General features: G+C 44.6%; 5 protein-coding genes and 1 pseudogene across 5 annotated transcripts; 2 read left to right on the top strand and 4 right to left on the bottom strand.

Moving 5' to 3' along the window:
- Positions 1-397: 397 nt before the first annotated feature.
- LOC140594842 (histone H4-like) lies at positions 398-4,082 on the bottom strand. Its single transcript, XM_072731931.1, has 2 exons — positions 3,884-4,082; positions 398-1,493 (listed from the first exon to the last, which is right to left on the bottom strand). Exons 1-2 carry the CDS (start codon positions 4,080-4,082, stop codon positions 1,192-1,194), a joined length of 501 nt encoding a protein of 166 aa, XP_072588032.1. The 3' UTR covers positions 398-1,191.
- Positions 4,083-4,149: 67 nt separating this feature from the next.
- On the bottom strand, positions 4,150-4,560 carry LOC140594616 (histone H3.1). Its single transcript, XM_072728944.1, has one exon. The coding sequence runs from the start codon at positions 4,558-4,560 to the stop codon at positions 4,150-4,152; it is 411 nt and encodes a 136-aa protein (XP_072585045.1).
- A 968-nt stretch (positions 4,561-5,528) lies between these two features.
- Positions 5,529-19,855, top strand: LOC112910318 (histone H2B type 1-C/E/F/G/I). The gene is made up of 2 exons (XM_072728940.1): positions 5,529-5,944; positions 18,747-19,855. The coding sequence occupies exon 1, from the start codon at positions 5,555-5,557 to the stop codon at positions 5,933-5,935; it is 381 nt and encodes a 126-aa protein (XP_072585041.1). The 5' UTR covers positions 5,529-5,554; the 3' UTR covers positions 5,936-5,944; positions 18,747-19,855.
- Positions 11,385-14,802, bottom strand: LOC140594614 (histone H3.1). Its single transcript, XM_072728939.1, has one exon. The coding sequence runs from the start codon at positions 13,957-13,959 to the stop codon at positions 13,549-13,551; it is 411 nt and encodes a 136-aa protein (XP_072585040.1). The 5' UTR covers positions 13,960-14,802; the 3' UTR covers positions 11,385-13,548.
- Positions 14,951-15,343, bottom strand: LOC112910310 (histone H2A type 1-E). The gene has a single exon (XM_025986557.2). It carries the CDS (start codon positions 15,341-15,343, stop codon positions 14,951-14,953), a length of 393 nt encoding a protein of 130 aa, XP_025842342.1.
- Positions 15,342-17,736, top strand: LOC140594841 (histone H2B type 1-L-like; annotated as a pseudogene).
- Positions 19,856-20,127: the final 272 nt, after the last annotated feature.

Genomic DNA, 20,127 nt, shown 5'->3' with positions numbered 1-20,127 from the left:
TCTGAACATTATCAAACCTAAAAAAAATTAATTCATAAAATGACCTAATAGTCTGAAATCTTCCCCACTTGTCTCCAAAATGGCCTGTATAGCTTTATCTATAGAACTAGGATCCAATCAACACACCTTGTTCAGTGCTATATTACTTGAGTCTCTCTTAATCTTGAACAGTCCTCCACCTTTTGGGAGAAACCAAACCGATTGTGTTATATAACGTCCTACATTCTGATTTGATGTTTTTCCCTTGTCATGGTGTTAAACTGGGTCCTTTATGACTGTACTGTGTGCAAATGGCAGCTTGAGACATGATTAGATTCTTAACACATTTGTCAAAGGTGATGTTCTGTATAATACACAAGGGAAGGCACACAGGTGGTGGATTACTTTTAGTGGTGCTAAGTAAGAACACTTAGCTAACACGTTGGGGGGGGGGGGAGCATTGGTCCACTGTAAAGATATTTTTTCCCTTTGCAAATAAGGGTGCTTGAGGATACTATGACACTGTTTAAATCTTGTGTTCCCCAACTTTTTCCCCAAAAGATTTTAGCATTGATTATCTCTGACCATCTGGTCAAAAATAGGTTTGACAATAGGACAAAATTTGTGTGCAGGAAATACATTCAACATGGCATATGCTAAGGTTTATGCTCATTTCTGTTTATTCTAGAGCTAACAGATCTGACTCGGCAGCATGTAATATGACTGGGAGATTCCACCACTTCCAGACACACACACACACACACACACACACACACACACACACACAAATGTATGTTGAAAAAATAAAAACTAACACTAGAGAAAACATCCTAGTATACTTTGCTAAACTTTTCTATAGCTGCCTTAAAGAGGCAGTGTAGACATCTGGGCTGTCTGGAGGCAGTCCAAAAGATTCCACATCTATGAACCTGTCTAACCCATTTCATTGCCTGCTGTATCTCCAAATTTAACTACTTCCTGCCCGTTGATCCATGGATCCTGAAAGTGTTCGTTCGATGCTACATTCGCAGCGGCTGATAACGAACACCAAACAGCATTAGGCGACAATCGTGCTGATGAACTTCCAACGTTTATACCAAGCCACCTCCACAGAGCAGCACCCAGTAGCAGGAGAAAGAGATCCTTAGTAGAAAGAGCATGTGGCCCTGAAAAGGACCTTTGTGTTTAGGGAGGACAACCGGTCCATTGCGTTCAGCCGCCCAAGCCGTAGAGGGTGCGGCCCTGGCGCTTGAGCGCATAGACCACGTCCATGGCCGTGACCGTCTTGCGCTTGGCGTGCTCCGTGTAGGTGACGGCGTCCCGGATCACGTTCTCCAGGAACACCTTGAGCACCCCGCGGGTCTCCTCGTAGATGAGGCCCGAGATGCGCTTGACGCCGCCGCGCCGGGCCAGCCGCCGGATGGCGGGCTTGGTGATGCCCTGGATGTTGTCGCGCAGCACCTTGCGGTGGCGCTTGGCGCCGCCCTTGCCGCGACCAGACCCAGTAACAGTCACTGGATGTTACAGACCAAAGAGCTTAAAAGCAGCCCCCAGCTTTTGTAACAATTGTGCAGCCCCCCCTTTTGTAACAATTGTGCAGAACTTGGTGAAAACTAAAACACCGAACAACGCGAGAAATGGCGCTGAGCCAAAGGCAGGCGTTAAACCACTGAGCCACCCAGGGATCCCTGCAATCTACTTTTAAAAGGCTCAGCAAAAACTGTGCATGCACCTAGACATAGCCACAAAAGCGGTGAATTGTGCTCAGTTACTGAATTTAGGTGAGGGCTTACAGATAAATGACCAACCCATCTTTTGTCTTTTTTCTTCGTTTGAATATTTTATAATACAAATTGGGGAAAAATAAAACAGGTGACAAAATGTGTTGAAAAGTGATTTGTGTCACTATGAGAGAGATGCTCTAAACAGGTGAGTGTAAAGATCTGTCTTCGTGCAGAGAGGGGACAGAAGCCGCAGGACACTCGATCCTAGGATGTGTGTCAGAGGCATGTGTATTATTCCCTTCATGCAGAAGTTGGCCAGAGGTGAAGGACGTGGAATGGGTTAAGCAGTCAGCCTTCAATTCAGGTACTAATCCTAGGATCCTAGGATCAAGTCCCACATCAGTCTCCCTGCTTCTGCTCCTCCCCCGAGTTCCTGCGATCACTTTCTGTCTCTCAAATAAGTAAATAAAAAAAAAAAAAAAATCTCAAATGACAGCCTTATCCTTTGGTCTCATATTTTTATGGGGCTCCCATACATACATACATAATTAAATTTTTCTCCTGGTAATGTTTTTATATCAGCTTACAGCCAAAAACCTACAAGGGTAGAGGAAAATTTTTTCCTCAGCAGTTTTTTTGTTTGTTTGTTTTACTAATCATTATGTTCTTGAGATCCATTCCAGTTGTTACATCACTAGCCTCCCTTTGTATTACTGAGTATGATTCCATTCATGGATGCAGGAAAACATTTAACCATTCACTCATTGAAAGATATTAAGTTGCAAAAACGAAAAAAGATATTAACTTGTTTCTAATTTAGGGCTGTTACGAACTTTCATGTACATTTTTGTTTTGGGCCCCCTCCTACCCACCAGTTTTGTTTTATTTTTGTGTTTCCTGCATCCCACCTCAAAATTACATTTTTCAAGATGCAAAAGTACTGCTGTGATGACTGGGAGCCAATAACCCTCTCAATAGTCACAAAGAAATCACATGGTGTTGCTATTATTTACAAGTTGGCTTCAAGTTTCCAAAACATTGTACTGAGCAATATTTTCAGCTGTTTCCGAAATCCAACATCTAGGTTCTGTACCTGGGGATTTATTCCAAGAGCCTGCAATGTTTGTTGAATAAACTGCTAGTATCCCTATCCTGTGGTTCCTGCCACAGGACTTGTGTTTTCAGACATGCAGAGCTGTTTACTTAATTCCTGAAAAGCCTCCAATGTTTAGTAATCCCCACAGCTTGGGAGAAACCCTGTGATGAGGCTAGACATTCCCACGACTAAGGTCTGTAAAATCTGACTGATGTGCAAATCCTGCATGGCTCTGGGGTTCACCATAGGCTTCTGAATTTCTTGGAGGAAACGTTAGAATCTGTAGCCTCCTTGGTTCTTTGAGGATTAACAGATCATGCACCACCACCTGTGCAAGGGCCGAGTTCTGCCTTAATGACTGACTACATGTTTCTCACACAAGGAAGGTGCAGACATGAGCTGTAACAAGCTCTGAATTCCTAGGGTGAGTATACTTAGCTGTTACTCCACTCCACCCCACCCCACCCCACCGGTTAGGTACGGTGGTGGTCTGCCCAGCTGTACCAGATAGGCCACTGCCCACACTGCTACTGGTATTGCTACAAATCAAACTGGAAACTCCACAGATCCCATGTTTGGGGTATTGGGTCTCTATTCCCAGTACGGAAAAGCTACCATTACAATAGGATGTATTGCTCGGTAAAGAAAAATGGATTGCAAAACTGCTTTCAGGCACCAGCCAGCATAGGTTCTTGATCAGTGTTAGCTCCCACCATTGTAAACCCCTAGGAGGACTCACCGGTTGCCCAAAGATCCGTCCTTTCTCAGAGTCAGAATGAAATGAGAAAATCCACGCCTGGATTCCTGGCAAGTTGCAGACTTGTAAGTGCTAACATGACCGCATCTATCAATTGCTGCCCTTGTAGATCGCCCTAGCTAGCTGCAGGTCACGGTTTGGGCAGCACGCCCTATAGATTTCCCAAATAGGGAGCTAATTATTTTCAGGAATTGGTAAGATTTGCCGGTTCATTTGGTTGAGCTAAAGACCAAAGCAGTTTTGTGAGCTTCCTTAACTACGCTCAGCCATATCGACAGTAGGAAAAGCTAAGACCTACCAAACACCCTCCGCTGGAGAGCGCACTACAATTGGCCGTAGTACACTGCCCAGCCGAGGAAAGGAGCGCGAGGCTTGGAGTGCTCGCGTGGCGGCCAGGATAGAGAAAAGGGCAGCCGACAGGTGCGTACTGGCACCGCAAATGCTGCTGTCCCAGCTGATCAGTACCCGGAGGGCGGAAGGGGACAGGGAGAGTGCAAACACCCCATTCTCTCCAGGTACAGCTCATCCAAGCGAACCTGTAGGTGGCTCTGAAAAGAGCCTTTGGGTTCAAAACTTGCGTTCTTCGTGGCCACTTACGCTCTCTCCCCGCGTATGCGGCGCGCCAGCTGGATGTCCTTGGGCATGATGGTGACGCGCTTGGCGTGGATGGCGCACAGGTTGGTGTCCTCGAAGAGCCCCACCAGGTAGGCCTCGCACGCCTCCTGCAGCGCCATGACGGCCGAGCTCTGGAAGCGCAGGTCGGTCTTGAAGTCCTGCGCGATCTCGCGCACCAGGCGCTGGAACGGCAGCTTGCGGATCAGCAGCTCCGTGGACTTCTGGTAGCGCCGGATCTCGCGCAGGGCCACCGTGCCGGGCCGGTAGCGGTGCGGCTTCTTGACGCCGCCGGTGGCCGGCGCGCTCTTGCGGGCCGCCTTGGTGGCCAGCTGCTTGCGCGGGGCCTTGCCGCCCGTCGACTTGCGCGCCGTCTGCTTCGTGCGAGCCATGACCACCAACTGCAAAGGTGATTCGCAGTTGAACATTCCGGCTCTTATTTATAAAGGCAACATCCTCCTGATTGGTCCGAATCTTCAAATTCCGCGCCGTGAATTAACTTGATGGGCTTTGTGATTGGCTACCAGATTTCACTTCAGAAAGTCTCATGTTGAAAGGTGTTTTGTATCCTCTGAGTTCTCTGTCCTTTGTTTAGCCTGTATTTCATGTTTTGCAGTACCTTAATTGGTCTTGTTTTAATCCTTTTGTTTGGGATTAAATTTGGGAAGAGACTAGAATGAAAATTTACAGTTCCTGAGCGGTTTCAGAAGCTCTGCGCCTGGAGGTGATCCAGTACCGTCTCGTCCTTTATCATTTCTCAAAGTTTGACTTTGAAGCAGCGTTTTATTTTAGCAGTGGAAACACTCTATCCCAAAACTCCGAACACGCTAACACTGGCACTCCTTCCAGACACTCCTCTCCTAGGAAACATAGAGATCGCACCGCTGTTGAAATGTAACGATCCTCTAATTCTGAAAGCTTAAGTTTTGCCGACTTTGATCAAACCAAACTAGAAATGCCATGGCATAATTTTTAAAATATTTAAATAGCTAACTCTTGTATTCTTTTTGCTGTATTTAGTATCTGGGGAACTGCAATTTGGCAGGAAAATGGGGCCATAAATTTATAACAGGCTTCTGTCTCTTTAGGTCAGGACCTAGGGAGACACAAGGTCCATAAACATGTATTATTGACGAAACATGAAGCTTTTGTTTCGAAAACGAAAACTTTTCTGACGGAGAAAAGACTGGAGTTCTTTCCACATAAACAGCCAATCAAAAAGTAGATTGGAATTCACCTTATTTGCATAAAAGGTTTCTATTGGCTGATTTCCTCCAATCAGGCATTAAGACCCATGAAGCCGTTATTTGCATACAAGCCATATAAAAGTAGGCCAATGCCGCCTTTTGCTTTCACTTTCTTCGGTTTCAGTGTAGGATCTGCATTATGCCTGAGCCCGCCAAGTCCGCGCCGGCCCCGAAGAAGGGCTCCAAGAAGGCGGTGACCAAGGCGCAGAAGAAGGACGGCAAGAAGCGCAAGCGCAGCCGCAAGGAGAGCTACTCGGTGTACGTGTACAAGGTGCTGAAGCAGGTGCACCCCGACACGGGCATCTCGTCCAAGGCCATGGGCATCATGAACTCGTTCGTCAACGACATTTTCGAGCGCATCGCGGGCGAGGCGTCGCGCCTGGCGCATTACAACAAGCGCTCGACCATCACGTCCAGGGAGATCCAGACGGCCGTGCGCCTGCTGCTGCCCGGGGAGCTGGCCAAGCACGCCGTGTCCGAGGGCACCAAGGCCGTCACCAAGTACACCAGCTCCAAGTAAACGTGCCAAGTAAGCGTCTCCTTCCCAAACCCAAAGGCTCTTTTCAGAGCCACGCAGTCCTTCACGTAAAGAGCTTTAGTACTGAATTGTAATAAGGAAAGCCTGCCAAAGTTAAAATGTTTATCTCCCTCAATTTCATATTCCCGTTGTTTCCTCCGTAGCCTTTTTTTTTTCTTTTTCTTTTTTTAAGTTTATTCATGAGAGACTGAAGCAGAGACCTAGTCTGAAAGAAATAGGCTACCTGAGGGGATCCTAGTGTGGGATTGAATCCCAGGACCCCGGGATCATTACCCGAGCCAAAGGCAAGTGCTCAACCACTTGAGCCACCCAGGTACCCCTCAGTAGCTTATTTTGCTGGAACAGAGATGGGTTTCCGCAAGCGCAGAGCAGAAAAACTTCCTTTGCAAACTAAGGCAGTTTGAGCTACTGCTCTGGGTTTTGGGTTTAGGGTTTCAGAAGATGAAATTAACTCCGGGCAAAACTTTTGCCAGGGCTTACAGGTGAAAATTTTTTGAGTTGTGCGGACGAGTTGAATATATATTGGCATCCTTTATAGACGAACCTGTCCAGAGTGTATACTGTTTGGTGAGTCTGAGACTTTGTTTAGCAGAAAATTGGATACTGTATACTTGGTAGGTTGAGAAACTAATTTCATAGTAAATGGAAGAGGCTGAGGAAGACTTCCTGAAAAGAAAGACTATTGAATTACTCAACTGTGGCTATTCTGCAAGTAATAGAAGCTTTCAGGCCTCTTGGATTTGTAAGAGGAAGAAGGGAAAGCAGCAACAGCAAACAGCCTGGGAACAATGCCTCATTGGAGAAATGTCAGGCAGCCAGCAAAGAAGCCACGTTTGGGTAATCTTCCCTTAGAAGGCTTGATAGGAATCATTAACAGAATACAATGTCAGCTATAGATGTACAAAAAACCTTGAGATTAATCTCAACCACAGCACTTCAGGTACTGTCCTCACTTTTGACAAGTCCACCCTTACAGGCATTTCTCTGTTGGATCATGGAGTGTGGGGCAGGGAGGGTGGTAGTTGGTAGTTGGTATTCCAAGATCATAGATCTGAATGCGCCTCAAATTCTTGCCTAAAGGACGTGTTGAGTGAAAGGACTAGAACTTCTGAGTTTATTTGTTCAGGTAGTGAGAGCCTGTTAAATTTCAGAAAGTGAGATACTTGGGAAAGAGTGAGCAGGATAAAAACAATCCTTGACTTCACAGGGTTCCTACTCTAGAATGGACATTTAAATAGTAATCTTACAGCCTTAACAGAAGGGGTAAGCCTCTGAGGGTCACTTTAGCATTGCCAAAGCTGAATGGATTTATCTTGAAAAGCAATTCTGGAAGGAAGGTGGAGCAAGAGATAATGATAAGGAAAAAGGAGACAATAAGGAAAGGAAAATCCATGTGCAGACAAAGATGCAGAGTTTGTATTTATGGACTATAGTTAACAACAAGGGCGATGTATTTATATATTCATCTGGCCATGTCTCATCTGGTTCACAGGGATTTTGTAAAAGTCCTAGTGCTGTACCTTACTAAAATGTAAGATCTTACTGAAATGTAGAAAGGAATGCTAGGATAGTAAATCTTGTCCATTGATCCTCTTAAGGACTATTTTTTATGTACACCTAAGAGTTAGTATTAGATACACTTACAAGTGACCAACAACCTAAAATAGTCACTGGTTAAACTCGATAAAAGTCTAGTTCTCATGCTCAGGCCTGGAATGGGGCCCTGCTCTCCTTAGAGAACTCCTCTCCCTCTGTGTGCAACGTGTGTTTTCTCTATTATTTGAGAATATTCTCAAATATATTCTGCTATGAAAATCTACAGAGGACCAAGACGAGACCAACTAATCAGATGAATAAAACATAAGAAATGTTAGGTAGGTAATTCCTAAGTAAGAAACTTCTAAGAAGTGTTAAATAGATAAACAAGGAATTTTATGAGATACAGGCATAATTGAAAAGCTATATTTACCAAAAATCATAAATTAGTGCCTGGAAGACATGTTTCACATAGAGAAAGTAAGTAGAGCTTGTGGGCTTCACAGAGATAGGACAAGACGAAAGAACCAAGAAGCGCCAGATATTTGTGAGACACCAAATATTTGTGAGGTATTCAGTATTTATGTAGTCTTATATTGTCCACCCACTGGTGACTTCTGCTTTAGCCACATTTGCCGTCTGCAGACAACACCGACATAAAAGGCATGGCTGCTTGGGATGTAACTGTCAGCCTATACGGGAGGCCTTGTGCATCAGAAATGGCCTGCCTGGTGGTAATCTGGTATCTGAAGACATTAAGGTCATTTCCTACAAGTGAATCTAGCTGTCAGTCGTATCATACCTCTTCCACCTTGTAGTCCAAGATGTCCACTCCAGCTACAGCTATCCTGTTCACTTTCCATCCTGAATGAAGGAGAAAAGGATAAGGAAACACCCCTACCATTTACTGAAATCCTGAGGATGCCATAAATCTGCCTTTGTTAACATACCATCAGCCAAAAAATAGTCAATGGCCACACTAGCTACAAAAGAAGCTCAGGGAGTTTAATTAGTGTGTAAGAAAGGAAAACCCATTTCAGGGGACAGCTGTGTGGTAGTCCCTGCCATAGCTACTATAAGTAGGTAATTCCTACCTAAGTGGGTAATTACAAATATTATCAATAAGACAGGAGGGAAACTGATGAGTTCTTACATCTACAGTAAGACACTGGAGTTTCCTGGTACAATACAAATGAATTGTAAATATTGGCAATATTTGGCTTTAGTTGAGGAGAAAACAAAATGATACAAGTCTAGTTAGGAGCACATTTTCCTTTGCAGATGAACGATGCTCAACACAATTGGGAATCCTGATTGAGCTAGGTGGAATCAGTACAAGGCTTAGGAGACCAAGAAGACACGATGGAAAGTGGAGGAAGGCTTCTATATGGTCAGACTTACAGCCTGTGAATAAAGTCAGGCTGAGTTGGGAGTCCAGTGATAGCCAAATGATTTTAATGGACATTCCAGCCCAACAATCTAGTAGACAAGTCCCAGTCCTACCTGCCTCAGTTTTGGCTTTTAGGTTCTTTTCTATCTTGGTGGATTTTCTCAATTCATTCAACTCATTGTCTCAACTCATTCTTTATGCACTGAACCTCCTAAAGACCCAGTCTTGCCTTTTGTTCTAAAAAACTCTGCTCTCTCATTTCAAAATACCCAGACATGTTCCTCAAAGCCTCCCGTGTCAGGAATACCTACATCACTTAACTGTATCTATCATTCCATCAAAGCACAAAGGTGAACCAGGCATGGTCTCTGTTATACAGGACATGAAATATTGTCTCGTAGAGAAAATAATAATGTACACAGCTACAAAAGAGCAATAAAATATGCTTAAAATTGGAGGGATTTGAGGGCCAGAGCTTGGGCTGAAATTTGTTTCATCGTTTACTAGCTAGGTGACCAGAGGCATGGTGTGGAACTACTCAGTTTGTTTATGTACTTTCTTCTGAAAAATGATGACAGTGATCATTTGGAACCTCAGATCTCTTTGTATCTTAAATAAATTATCACGTAGTTAATACTCTTTCCTTAACTACTGGTGTCCTTGAAACAGGCTGGCAGACCTCCATGAGATAAACACTTATCCATTCCTGCCTTTGCCTCTTGGATCACCATCTAAATTGGGTGTGCTGAAGAACATGGAGTCATACTTTTAAAAAATATTATAAACATGTGCATCAATACTGAATTTACCTAGAAACTCCAGCTTGAGAAAACAGAAGACAATCCTGGTTCTATCTACTTGGTCATCAGACCTGTGGCCATGACCCCGAATTTTCTCCCAGCTTAGGATCGGTTTAGTCAAAACTGTAGCTTCTCTGTGGAATGATCTTCTCACAGGTGTGTGCACACCTGTCTCCTGTCTCCCTCTTGGCTTCCTGCCTCGGCTCAGTAGCGTCTTAGTGGTGAAATCTTCCCCACTCACCCTATTTAAAACCACAACCCTCTACTACCCATGCCTCCACTCTCCGGCAGTCCTTAATCTTTTGGCCTGTTTTCTCTCTCTCTATCTCTCTCTCTCTCTCTCTCTCTCGCTCTCTCTTTTAAAGATTTTTTTTATTTATTTGAGAGACAGAGAGAGCATATGTAGGCAGAGCAGCAAGCGGAGAGAAAAGCAGGCACCACACTGGGCAGGAAACTGGACACAGGGTGGACCCCAAGACCCTGGGATCACTGGCCGAGCCAAAGGCAGACATTTAACCAACTGAGGCACCCAGATGCCCCAATCCCTTTAATCTTGTTACCTACCAAAATACTATATTTGTTTATTTCCTGTCACCCACAAAGAGGGTATCCGTGAGCTCCACACAGGGTACTTTACCCATGTTATTCACTGCTCTGTTTCTGGCACCTAGAACAATGCGGAGCACATAGTAAGCACTCTAGTTTTTGATGGAAGGATGAAGTAAAATTAAACTATGCAGGTAACATGCAACAGTCATCCATTCTCTAGTACCAGAGATAAAGTCCATGACTGAATTATTCTACTGTGTGAATAGTTCACCTCAGTTTCTTCATCATTTATTTGGGCTACTAATGGCCCCTAAGCCACAGAGTTATTGTGTAGATTAAATAAAATGACCTATGTAGACACCAAATTATACTTTGTTTTCATTTATCTTTTAAAGATTTTATTTACTTATTTGAGAGTACAAGCAAGGGGGAACAGTAGGCAGAGGGAGAGGGAGAATCAGACTCCCCTCTGAGCAGGGGATGCGGGACTCAATCCCAGGATCCTGGAATCATGACCTGAGCCAAAGGTAGACACTTAACAGAGTGAACCACCCTGGTGTGCCCCCCAAATTACACTTTTGAACTAATGAAGTCATGGCTCTTTTACCTAGACAGTTCCCAAGGCAGGTATTGTTAACAGCTCTATTGGGCAAATGACACAACAGATACTGAGCTGCTATCCAGAGCTTGCAGCTGGCTGTCAAAGGCCTTAGATTCTTCCAGAAACACTGCCACTGACTGAGCCAGTGAAGTACTGAAGGGTAGCTCACCCCTGTTCCTGATACAAGCACTTCTTGCCTAAAACCCTGAGGACATTTGCATCTGTAATCCTTATTTTGCAATCCAAATAAATGGAAGGTGTCACCTGAGGGTAAACATTTTGCCTGTAGCAAAAAAAAAAAAAACCAACACACTAATGAGTATGAAGTACCAGGATATGAATGGCATTTAACCCTTAACTTTCAGACTTTTTTCTCTATATAAAATGCTAAAGGTCAGCTTCTATTTTCAAGGTCTGAAGAGCATAAAGCAGGGCCCTCCTTTTGTACTGGAGCACTATTGAGACTATCTAAATAGAGAGCAGAACCTGTTTAAGTGGGAAACAAACACAGAAATTCCTTCCTATGTTCAACTCCTCTCAAGGCCTTACATCTCAGAACTAAAGTCTACAAGCCCCTCCTTGATCCGGCTTCTTTTTGCTTCTCTGTGTCTCCTCCTGCTGTGCTCCACCCGCTCCAGGCAGCCACCTGGCCCCTTACCCTCCCCTCTCCACTCATTTCAAGTGTATGCTGATGCCATCTTTATAGGTAGCCTAATCCAAATTTCACCTCCCCATGACACTCCTTATTCTAGCTTTATTTCTCTCCTTCTTGCGTTTAACATACTACACATATCTGATTTTACTGTCTCTCCTTCCTAGACTCATGTAAACTCCTCAAGGGCTAGGAATTCTGAATGGATTGTTCTCTGAGTATATTCCCAATGCGCAGAACAGGACCTGGCACATTGCAAACTATCAACAAATACGTGAAGAGTAACCAAAAGTTAAAAATTCATCAATGCTAACCAGTGTTGGTTGGTTGGGGAAAATGTCATGGCACCCTAATTAGGTTTTAAAACGGTGGACGTGTTTTAAAATATTGAGAGTGAAAAGGATACAATTTTCTTTCCAATGATCAAGGCAGCTGGATGGAAGAGACACAGATAAAACATTTGGCTAGTGTTGATGATGTTGAAACCAAGTGCAGGGCACACAGAGTTTATTAAACTAATGTTTCTACTTCCATATAATTCTGAAATGCCACATAATAAAAAAAATGAAAAGAATAGCTAGGAAAGAAGGAAAATATAAACTGATAAAGAAATAATGACCATGGAGAAAGATCAGGTGAAAACCTAAACAGGACTGTGTGCCCAGTGTGAAGATAGACAGGTATCCACGAGTTGCCTGCCAGGAACTTCCTCTTTGTAGCATCCCTTAAAACCTGGTATTGTCAATTGCCCAAAGCAGGTCCATCTCTCATCGCAGGCTCACATTAACACTGTCCCCAGGAATTACTACAAAAACCAGATACTATTTGATTCATAGCAGAGATTTAATAGTCCTCAAGCAAGCCAGGAAATCGTCTTTAGAAGAGCAGTATGTTTCCTCCAAAAGCAAGCTCACTCTCAGAAAGCCTGATTCTGCAGATAAATCGTTGCTAAACCTGCAGTCCAAGCAATAGGAGCAAATCACAAGATTGGAATGTATTATGCAGCATCTGCTCTTGACTAGCGACCTGTTGGAAACGCCTGAGTTTTAATGATTATAATTGCCTGGGATTACCCTCCAGGCTACAATTAGAATGCCACTGACTGGCCCACAGGCAGGTATTTTTTATAAAACCTCCAGTTGTACTGTGCACTCAATATCAAGGTCCCTGATCTCTAAATGAAACTACCTTCCCTGGTTTTCTTGTGCAATTGATTTACAGATCATTTAATTCTGTGACATAAACATGCTGTTTGCAAATGCTTATTCCTAGTGAGAGTTCACAGGTTCCTCTGTTGATGAGCCCAAAAATACTTTTGAAAATAGGCTTCTTAAACTAGTGTTAGGTCAACCACCTGAGGTGAATGTGACACAATGTCAATTCTCACTAGGCCTGCATAGGATAGGATGGGATAATCTACATCTTTTGCAAGCTCCCAAATGATGCCCATGTCACCGGTGGACAGAGGTGTAGTCAAGGACCACAGAAGTCATTAATGGTCTTTAATTGTGACCAGTAAGCTCCTTAGAAATCCTGAGTCTAGGTAACATCTGGGTGGCTCAGCAGTTGAGCATCTGCCTTTGGCCCAGGTCATGATCCCAAGTCCTGGGATGGTGTCCCTTATTGAGGTCCAGAGGACGCTGGTTTTCCCGCTGCCGGTCTTTCATGAATTTAAAAAAAAAAAACCCTGAACAGAATTCTTTAGAAATCAAGTACCAGCCTGCATCTAAGATTTTGCAGGAGAACCAAGACTTCACGAAGTCAAACAGGTCCACATAGCTAGTTTTGCAACGCGCATTGCCCAAACTTGCGAGAACTTACACGTAAGGATTCTGCACATGGGGAGAGGCTGAAAGGAGGGGCGGAAGACACAACTGAAAACCCAGGGAAAGCAAATGTCACGTACCAAGCCTCCACCTTTTAAGACCTCACCTGAAAACCAAGAACCAACTTCAAACAGGTTTTTAAAAGACTCGAAATTGAGGGGACACAATTACAGCAATTTTAGAGAAAAAGTGGGTGGCTCTTAGAAGAGCCTTTGAGTTAATTCAATCAGCGGGGGAAGCTTTACGCCCTCTCCCCGCGGATGCGGCGCGCCAGCTGGATGTCCTTGGGCATGATGGTGACGCGCTTGGCGTGGATGGCGCACAGGTTGGTGTCCTCGAAGAGCCCCACCAGGTAGGCCTCGCACGCCTCCTGCAGCGCCATGACGGCCGAGCTCTGGAAGCGCAGGTCGGTCTTGAAGTCCTGCGCGATCTCGCGCACCAGGCGCTGGAACGGCAGCTTGCGGATCAGCAGCTCCGTGGACTTCTGGTAGCGCCGGATCTCGCGCAGGGCCACCGTGCCGGGCCGGTAGCGGTGCGGCTTCTTGACGCCGCCGGTGGCCGGCGCGCTCTTGCGGGCCGCCTTGGTGGCCAGCTGCTTGCGCGGGGCCTTGCCGCCCGTCGACTTGCGCGCCGTCTGCTTCGTGCGAGCCATCTTGAGGAAACCGAGAGAAGACTACACTACCAAGGCTCGCAGACTACATTGCCCTTATATATACTCAGAACCGTTCCGATTGGTCTTGCATTTTTCAAAACTCCCGCGCGATGAAACCATTGGCTGAAGCGTGAGGACGTGATTGGTGGACCACTGGAGGCTCCGATTGGATGAATTATTAAACATTCCAATCCGGCCTTTGTTGTAGTCAGCCAATCCAGAAATTAACCTTATGATGTTCTGCTTCAACTCCTCTCAGATTCCAAATAAGGCATAACCAGGGGGCCGGGGAACATGCTAACTCTGGCTCAGGAGACTCACGTAATGGAGCCCAAGACCGAGGGTCACGTCTTAAGAACAAATTTGTTTTCTAATGTTTACTTTAACTGAATTGAATAGCGGGGACAGCCCCTTTCTATATCCACTCTGGGAAACCACAGGTAAGACTCCTGGCCCGGGGACGAAGCGGTCACCACCGTGTGACAAATGTTGGGATTTCCTGTGGTGCCCAAGTAGTATTATGCTTCATTCACTTCAGCATAGAAACAGCCTGCGCCGATTTCCGGTCCCATACTTTTTTTGTCTTACGACATCCCAGGCTACCACCCTTCCCATGGAGGTTCATTGAATTATCCCTTACTTCTGGTTTCCTCACTGTAGGTGTATTACTCGCTAAACATGATTGAACATGGAGGCCCCTGTCCATCTATATAAAGCTAGGATTTTGTAAACATTACCATCACTAACTAGCTTCCCCTCACCTATTAGAACCTTGCTTACCATACTACTGTTTCTGTGCAAACTAAGCAGCCACGATTTATTGCAATGGATACACTGATTTTACTATCCAGAGCCTGTACCCGTGTAAGGCTTACGTAATAGAAAAGTAACACTTTGTTACAAGCTTCCTAATTTGAAAATGTGGACGGCTCTGAAAAGAGCCTTTGGGTGGGAAAATAAGTTTTTAGATGCACAAAGTATTTAGGTAGGTTTACTTCCCCTTGGCCTTGTGGTGGCTCTCGGTCTTCTTGGGCAGCAGCACGGCCTGGATGTTGGGCAGGACGCCGCCCTGCGCGATGGTCACGCGGCCCAGCAGCTTGTTGAGCTCCTCGTCGTTGCGGATGGCCAGCTGCAGGTGGCGCGGGATGATGCGCGTCTTCTTGTTGTCGCGGGCCGCGTTGCCCGCCAGCTCCAGGATCTCGGCCGTCAGGTACTCCAGCACGGCCGCCAGGTACACCGGCGCGCCCGCCCCGACCCGCTCCGCGTAGTTGCCCTTGCGGAGCAGGCGGTGGACGCGGCCCACTGGGAACTGGAGCCCGGCCCGCGACGAGCGCGTCTTGGCCTTGGCGCGAGCCTTGCCGCCCTGCTTCCCGCGACCTGACATGATAGCACAGCAACAAGGCAGTAAAAAACAGGAGTTGAGAACTGCAAAACGCAAAAAGGTAAACTATTATATCCTGAGGCGGTTTCGTAAAGCAGCTTATGCCGTTGGCACAGAAGAAATTCCAGCCAATCAAGAGACACAGCCAGAGCAACAATGCCCGTAATTTGCATAGAACGTTTGCGAGTTGCAAGATCAAATTATTTAAGGTTGAACTACGGGGAAAAACCAATGAGAGTTTAGGGTAAAGAAGGAGCCTATCGGCGGTTAGGATACTGTAGAAGCCAATCAGAAACGTAAGTCTGCAATCCCTAATTTGCATACGTACCAAATAAATAGGAGGGCGCTTGGTCGTGGGCGTACCTTTTTCTTTGCGTTTTGGTACTGTTTTCTGATTGTACAGCTCGCCAAGTCCGCGCCGGCCCCGAAGAAGGGCTCCAAGAAAGGCGGTGACCAAGGCGCAGAAGAAGGACGGCAAGAAGCGCAAGCGCAGCCACAAGGAGAGCTACTTGGTGTACGTGTACAAGGTGCTGAAGCAGGTGCACCCCGACACGGGCATCTCGTCCAAGGCCATGGGCATCATGAACTCGTTCGTCAACGACATCTTCGAGCGCATCGCGGGCGAGGCGTCGCGCCTGGCGCATTACAACAAGCGCTCGACCATCACGTCCAGGGAGATCCAGACGGCCGTGCGCCTGCTGCTGCCCGGGGAGCTGGCCAAGCACGCCGTGTCCGAGGGCACCAAGGCCGTCACCAAGTACACCAGCTCCAAGTAAACTCCTGTGTAACTACGACAAAGACTTCAGACCGTTTTAAGAGCACCCATATGCTCATTTAAAGTTGTAACTTAAGCTTGAAAATGATCAGTACAGCCACTGTAATACTTTGTCAAGCAGTATTAATCTAGGAGCAATACATAATTCCAGCCTGTGAGAATCACCAAAGGGTAAAATTATGCAACTGGACTATTGTGTTCTCTTAGCTGCTCCTTAGCTCCTTACTGCGTGTAATGTCCCTGGAGGCCCACCACACTTGGAGAGGCTTCGTTTCCCCATTTTGTTTTGCTTTGTCATTTCCACTACCCTAGATCTGGGAGTAATTAGGGGCAAAATTGGGCAAAGTGTTGGGTGGCCCTAAATTAAAAGAGGAACATTCTTTTAGAAAATCAACTTGCTGTGTGCATCTGAGTGGCTACAGTGGCATCTAATGGAGCCATGTACTATCTGCGACTTGCATTTCTAAATCCCAGCGGATTTCTTGCCAGTCTCAAACCCATGTCCTTCCAATTCCACCAGTTTCTTCACCAAAAATGTTAACGTAATCTAAATACTGCTTGCAAAGGTCAGGAATTCATCCATTAGAGTTTTCTACCGGGCTTAAATATACAAGAATGTAAGACACACTACAAGTGGAATATGTGAAGGAAGAGGAAGCAAGTGAAAGTCTATCTGTGATGGGGGCGGGGGTGGGCAGGCATAAGGATCTGCCTCAGCCTCTTCACTTTCCAGGCCCAAGGAGATCTCCCTAAACCTCTCCATGTCCAGTGACTTATTCATGCCCTGGGATTTTATTTTAAGGGAGAAAAGTCAAGGCATTAACATTCGTGTGCCTGTCCGCGAGATTTTAGCCTACAATCACCTATGAAATGGAATCTCCCATATTACAAGTGAATGCGGAATTAAGGTTAAGTAACTCCTTACTGAAACGTGGGATCTGAATCCCTAAGGACTGTTTGCACACTATTAGACTTTCAAGCAATAGAGGCCAGTTGCAATCATAGGAATAGGGAAACCGGCTCAGAAGGAAAATTAAGCATTAGAATAAAACTAAATTAAAACTGGTCAGGAGATACACTTGTTCTTTGATGCACAGCACAGGCCTTAAACCACCCAAAGTATATAATGAGCTATGGAAGCTAAGGATCTCCTTATGGCAAATTTAACTTTTCTGAGTGCTGTGCCATAGAGGGGAAGCCATGAGCATTAGCAGTATAAAACTAAGCTCAAAAACCTCATTTTCTACTTACTAGCCCAACCCCTCAGGATCCTGTAAGTCTGCTTTAACATGTAAAAATTCCCTTGGAAACTTCCTTTATCTCTACCCATCAAGGTATCTATTAGCAATCATCCTCCAAACATATGATCCACTGATAAACATCTGAAGAGTCTCCTGACTGAGTTTTTACTAAGTAATAATAATGACCTTTTCCTAACAATAGCTAGCCCTCTTCGGATCCTGGAAACCTTGTTTCCAAAATACCTTGGAGGCTTGTGCTGTCCCTAAGCCCTTCCCAACTGGAAAGTATTTACTGGGCCACTCCTCATGACCCCAGGGCAGCTCTTCCTGTCCATGGGTCCTGTCCCTATTCCTTAATAAAACCACCTTTTTGCACCAAAGATGTCTTAAGAATTCTTTCTTGGCCATTGGCTCCAAACCCCAACTATTTCCTATATAAGTGACTCAATTTTGTAATAGGACTTGTGAAGAAGATACTCTAAGCCCCACATGTAATTAAGGCATTCATTTCTTGCTCTCCAAAGCTAATTTTAAGCACATTTGAAAACAAATATACTACCATGGCTTAAGGAGGAATCCCTTAAAACAAGATATAGTTGTGAAAGACTGTTTCAATGCTAAATTTAGGCCAATTTCTTAAACTGTCTGTGAACATTTCCTTACCTCTAAAATGGGAATGATAACTACCGCATGGCATTGCTGGATGATTAGTAAAAGAACACTATAAAGCGTTTAGGACAGTTCTTATGCAGAGGAAAGTCTTCCAAAACGTTAATGACAGCTAAAGCCTCTGGTTGAAGTGATAGGGAAGGTGAGTTGGTCCTGCCCATATTGGAATCTGAGTCCTGAGGCTTTGAACAAGTCAGTAGACTCCAAAGCCTAGCAGCACGTTATTCTACTTAAGAGTTCCTCAACTGGCAAGGTGAATGACAATCTAATCCCATTCTAACAGTCTACACCCCTCTTTAGGACCATCTCTTCACCCTGAACTTTTTTTTTTTTTAAGATTTTATTTATTTATTTGTGAGAGACACACACAGAGAGGCCAAGACACAGCCAGTGAGAGAAGCAGGGAGCCTGATGAGGGACTCCATCCCAGGAGCCAGGGATCAGGACCTGAGCTGAAGGCAGACGCCCAACCATTGAAGCCACCCAGGTGTTCCTACCCTGAACTCTTTTGAAGACAACCTAGGGCCATTGACTGTGAGACTTCTCTGCCCCTGCCCGCCAATTCAAGCAACATGTGACTTATTTTCCAGAGACTTCATGTCTCACTAGTATTAGGAATACCTCATTTAACAGATGTGTTGGGTTATGAGGAAAGGACCCTGGAAACTCATAAAAGCTGCTTTAATAATTTTTTATTCCTATTTTGTTCCCATGCCTCCAGTTCTTTTTGCCTAACCTTACAGCAGTACCTGGCCAGAATGAAGAATCATCTTCAGAAAAGCAGCTGCACTTTTAAAGCTACAAGAGAAACATGAAATTGCTGTCCACAATCATTCCCCGACTAGGGAAAGTTTGGGGCACCCTAAAGATTGCTGTGGTGTTGCCAACAACTTAGAAGACTGCTATCAACCTCCCTTCCTAAAAGAACTCTTTTATATGCTCAAAGGAAATTCAGATAACTTCAAAATTAAGAAATCTTCATACTCAATAAATGACCCACAGTCAGTAAACATTATGAGCAAAACATAAACCTTTATCATAGTAAGTCAACGGGACTTACTATAATTATGCTGTGAGGACTATCAGCATAATTAGCCAAAATGAATCAAAACAGTATCATATTGCAGCTAGTTTCTGGGAGTGCTTTTATTCAGGGAACAATGAGTTGCCATGTCGACTCATGTAGCTAAATCTAGTTTGTTTTAGTAGCAATGTTAGATTGTATGCCTAATTATGTTACAATACATCTATTGGTTGACATTTGCTTTGTTGGCTACCTTAAAAAAAATTTATAGGATGCTTTGCTGGAACATAAAATATTAAGTAGAAATTTCATTGTGTGGATTACTTCATAATATTCTACTAATAACATTAATGCATGTGTGAATTACTTATGATAATAGGATATAAGGTTTAAAACAGGTAGAAGTATATAATTTTAGGGGAAATAGTCAAGAAATCTGCTTTAACTTACTTGCCCCACTCTCTGATTAGCTGAGCTGATTCAGAGATATTTTTTTTCAATTTTGAAACAAAAGGAACACATCACTGGTGTCCAAATGCTCATCTATGGCTAGTATTAATTAGTCTGTGCCAATTTTCTCTATTATTTTTCCTACTCTGTGTAAAAATGAGAAAAATAAGGTCAGTGCAATAAATTTTCCTTAATATTAAAAGTTAATTAACACATCTTTTTAATCCTGTCAACTCCCCACAAATTTATTGTCTTCAGTCTAAAAGGTATAAACTGCCTGCCCGTCATGTTTGTCTCCATTTCATTACTGGGCCTCTGCCCAAAGGTAATAAAACTTTAGGTATTTTTTTCTCCTGTCCATACGTCTCCTGTAAACTTTAGTGCAGCTGGAAGACCTTGAAGGAAGAATATATCCTTCCCTACACCTAGTAACCTTGGGTAAAATATCCCCAGGCCTATTTGTACACGTTTTAAAAATGCTATCGTGTCTGCTTAGGTTTTGTTGACATTTTGTTCATTAAGCAACACCCTTATCTTTTTAAGGTTTTCAAACTATCAGGAAATTTCGGGGGCGATGCTAAACACTGGCCAGCTCCCCCCGCGAGGGTGTTTCCCCCCAGTGCCTTCC

The sequence above is a fragment of the Vulpes vulpes genome, chromosome 12 (genome assembly GCF_048418805.1).
Source record: "Vulpes vulpes isolate BD-2025 chromosome 12, VulVul3, whole genome shotgun sequence".
NCBI classification, from domain to species: Eukaryota; Metazoa; Chordata; class Mammalia; order Carnivora; family Canidae; genus Vulpes; species Vulpes vulpes.
This window is presented reverse-complemented; position numbering and strand designations above follow the sequence as displayed.

What these genes read in the sequence shown, in the direction of transcription:
- LOC140594842 (XM_072731931.1), bottom strand. Translation starts at nt 4,082, where the DNA reads ATGAGCTGTACCTGGAGAGAATGGGGTGTTTGCACTCTCCCTGTCCCC. An exon ending in GCAGTGTACTACGGCCAATT is followed by an intron (nt 1,494 to 3,883) that starts GTAGTGCGCTCT and finishes TGTAACATCCAG; the next exon opens with TGACTGTTACTGGGTCTGGT.
- LOC140594616 (XM_072728944.1), bottom strand. Translation starts at nt 4,560, where the DNA reads ATGGCTCGCACGAAGCAGACGGCGCGCAAGTCGACGGGCGGCAAGGCC.
- LOC112910318 (XM_072728940.1), top strand. Translation starts at nt 5,555, where the DNA reads ATGCCTGAGCCCGCCAAGTCCGCGCCGGCCCCGAAGAAGGGCTCCAAG.
- LOC140594614 (XM_072728939.1), bottom strand. Translation starts at nt 13,959, where the DNA reads ATGGCTCGCACGAAGCAGACGGCGCGCAAGTCGACGGGCGGCAAGGCC.
- LOC112910310 (XM_025986557.2), bottom strand. Translation starts at nt 15,343, where the DNA reads ATGTCAGGTCGCGGGAAGCAGGGCGGCAAGGCTCGCGCCAAGGCCAAG.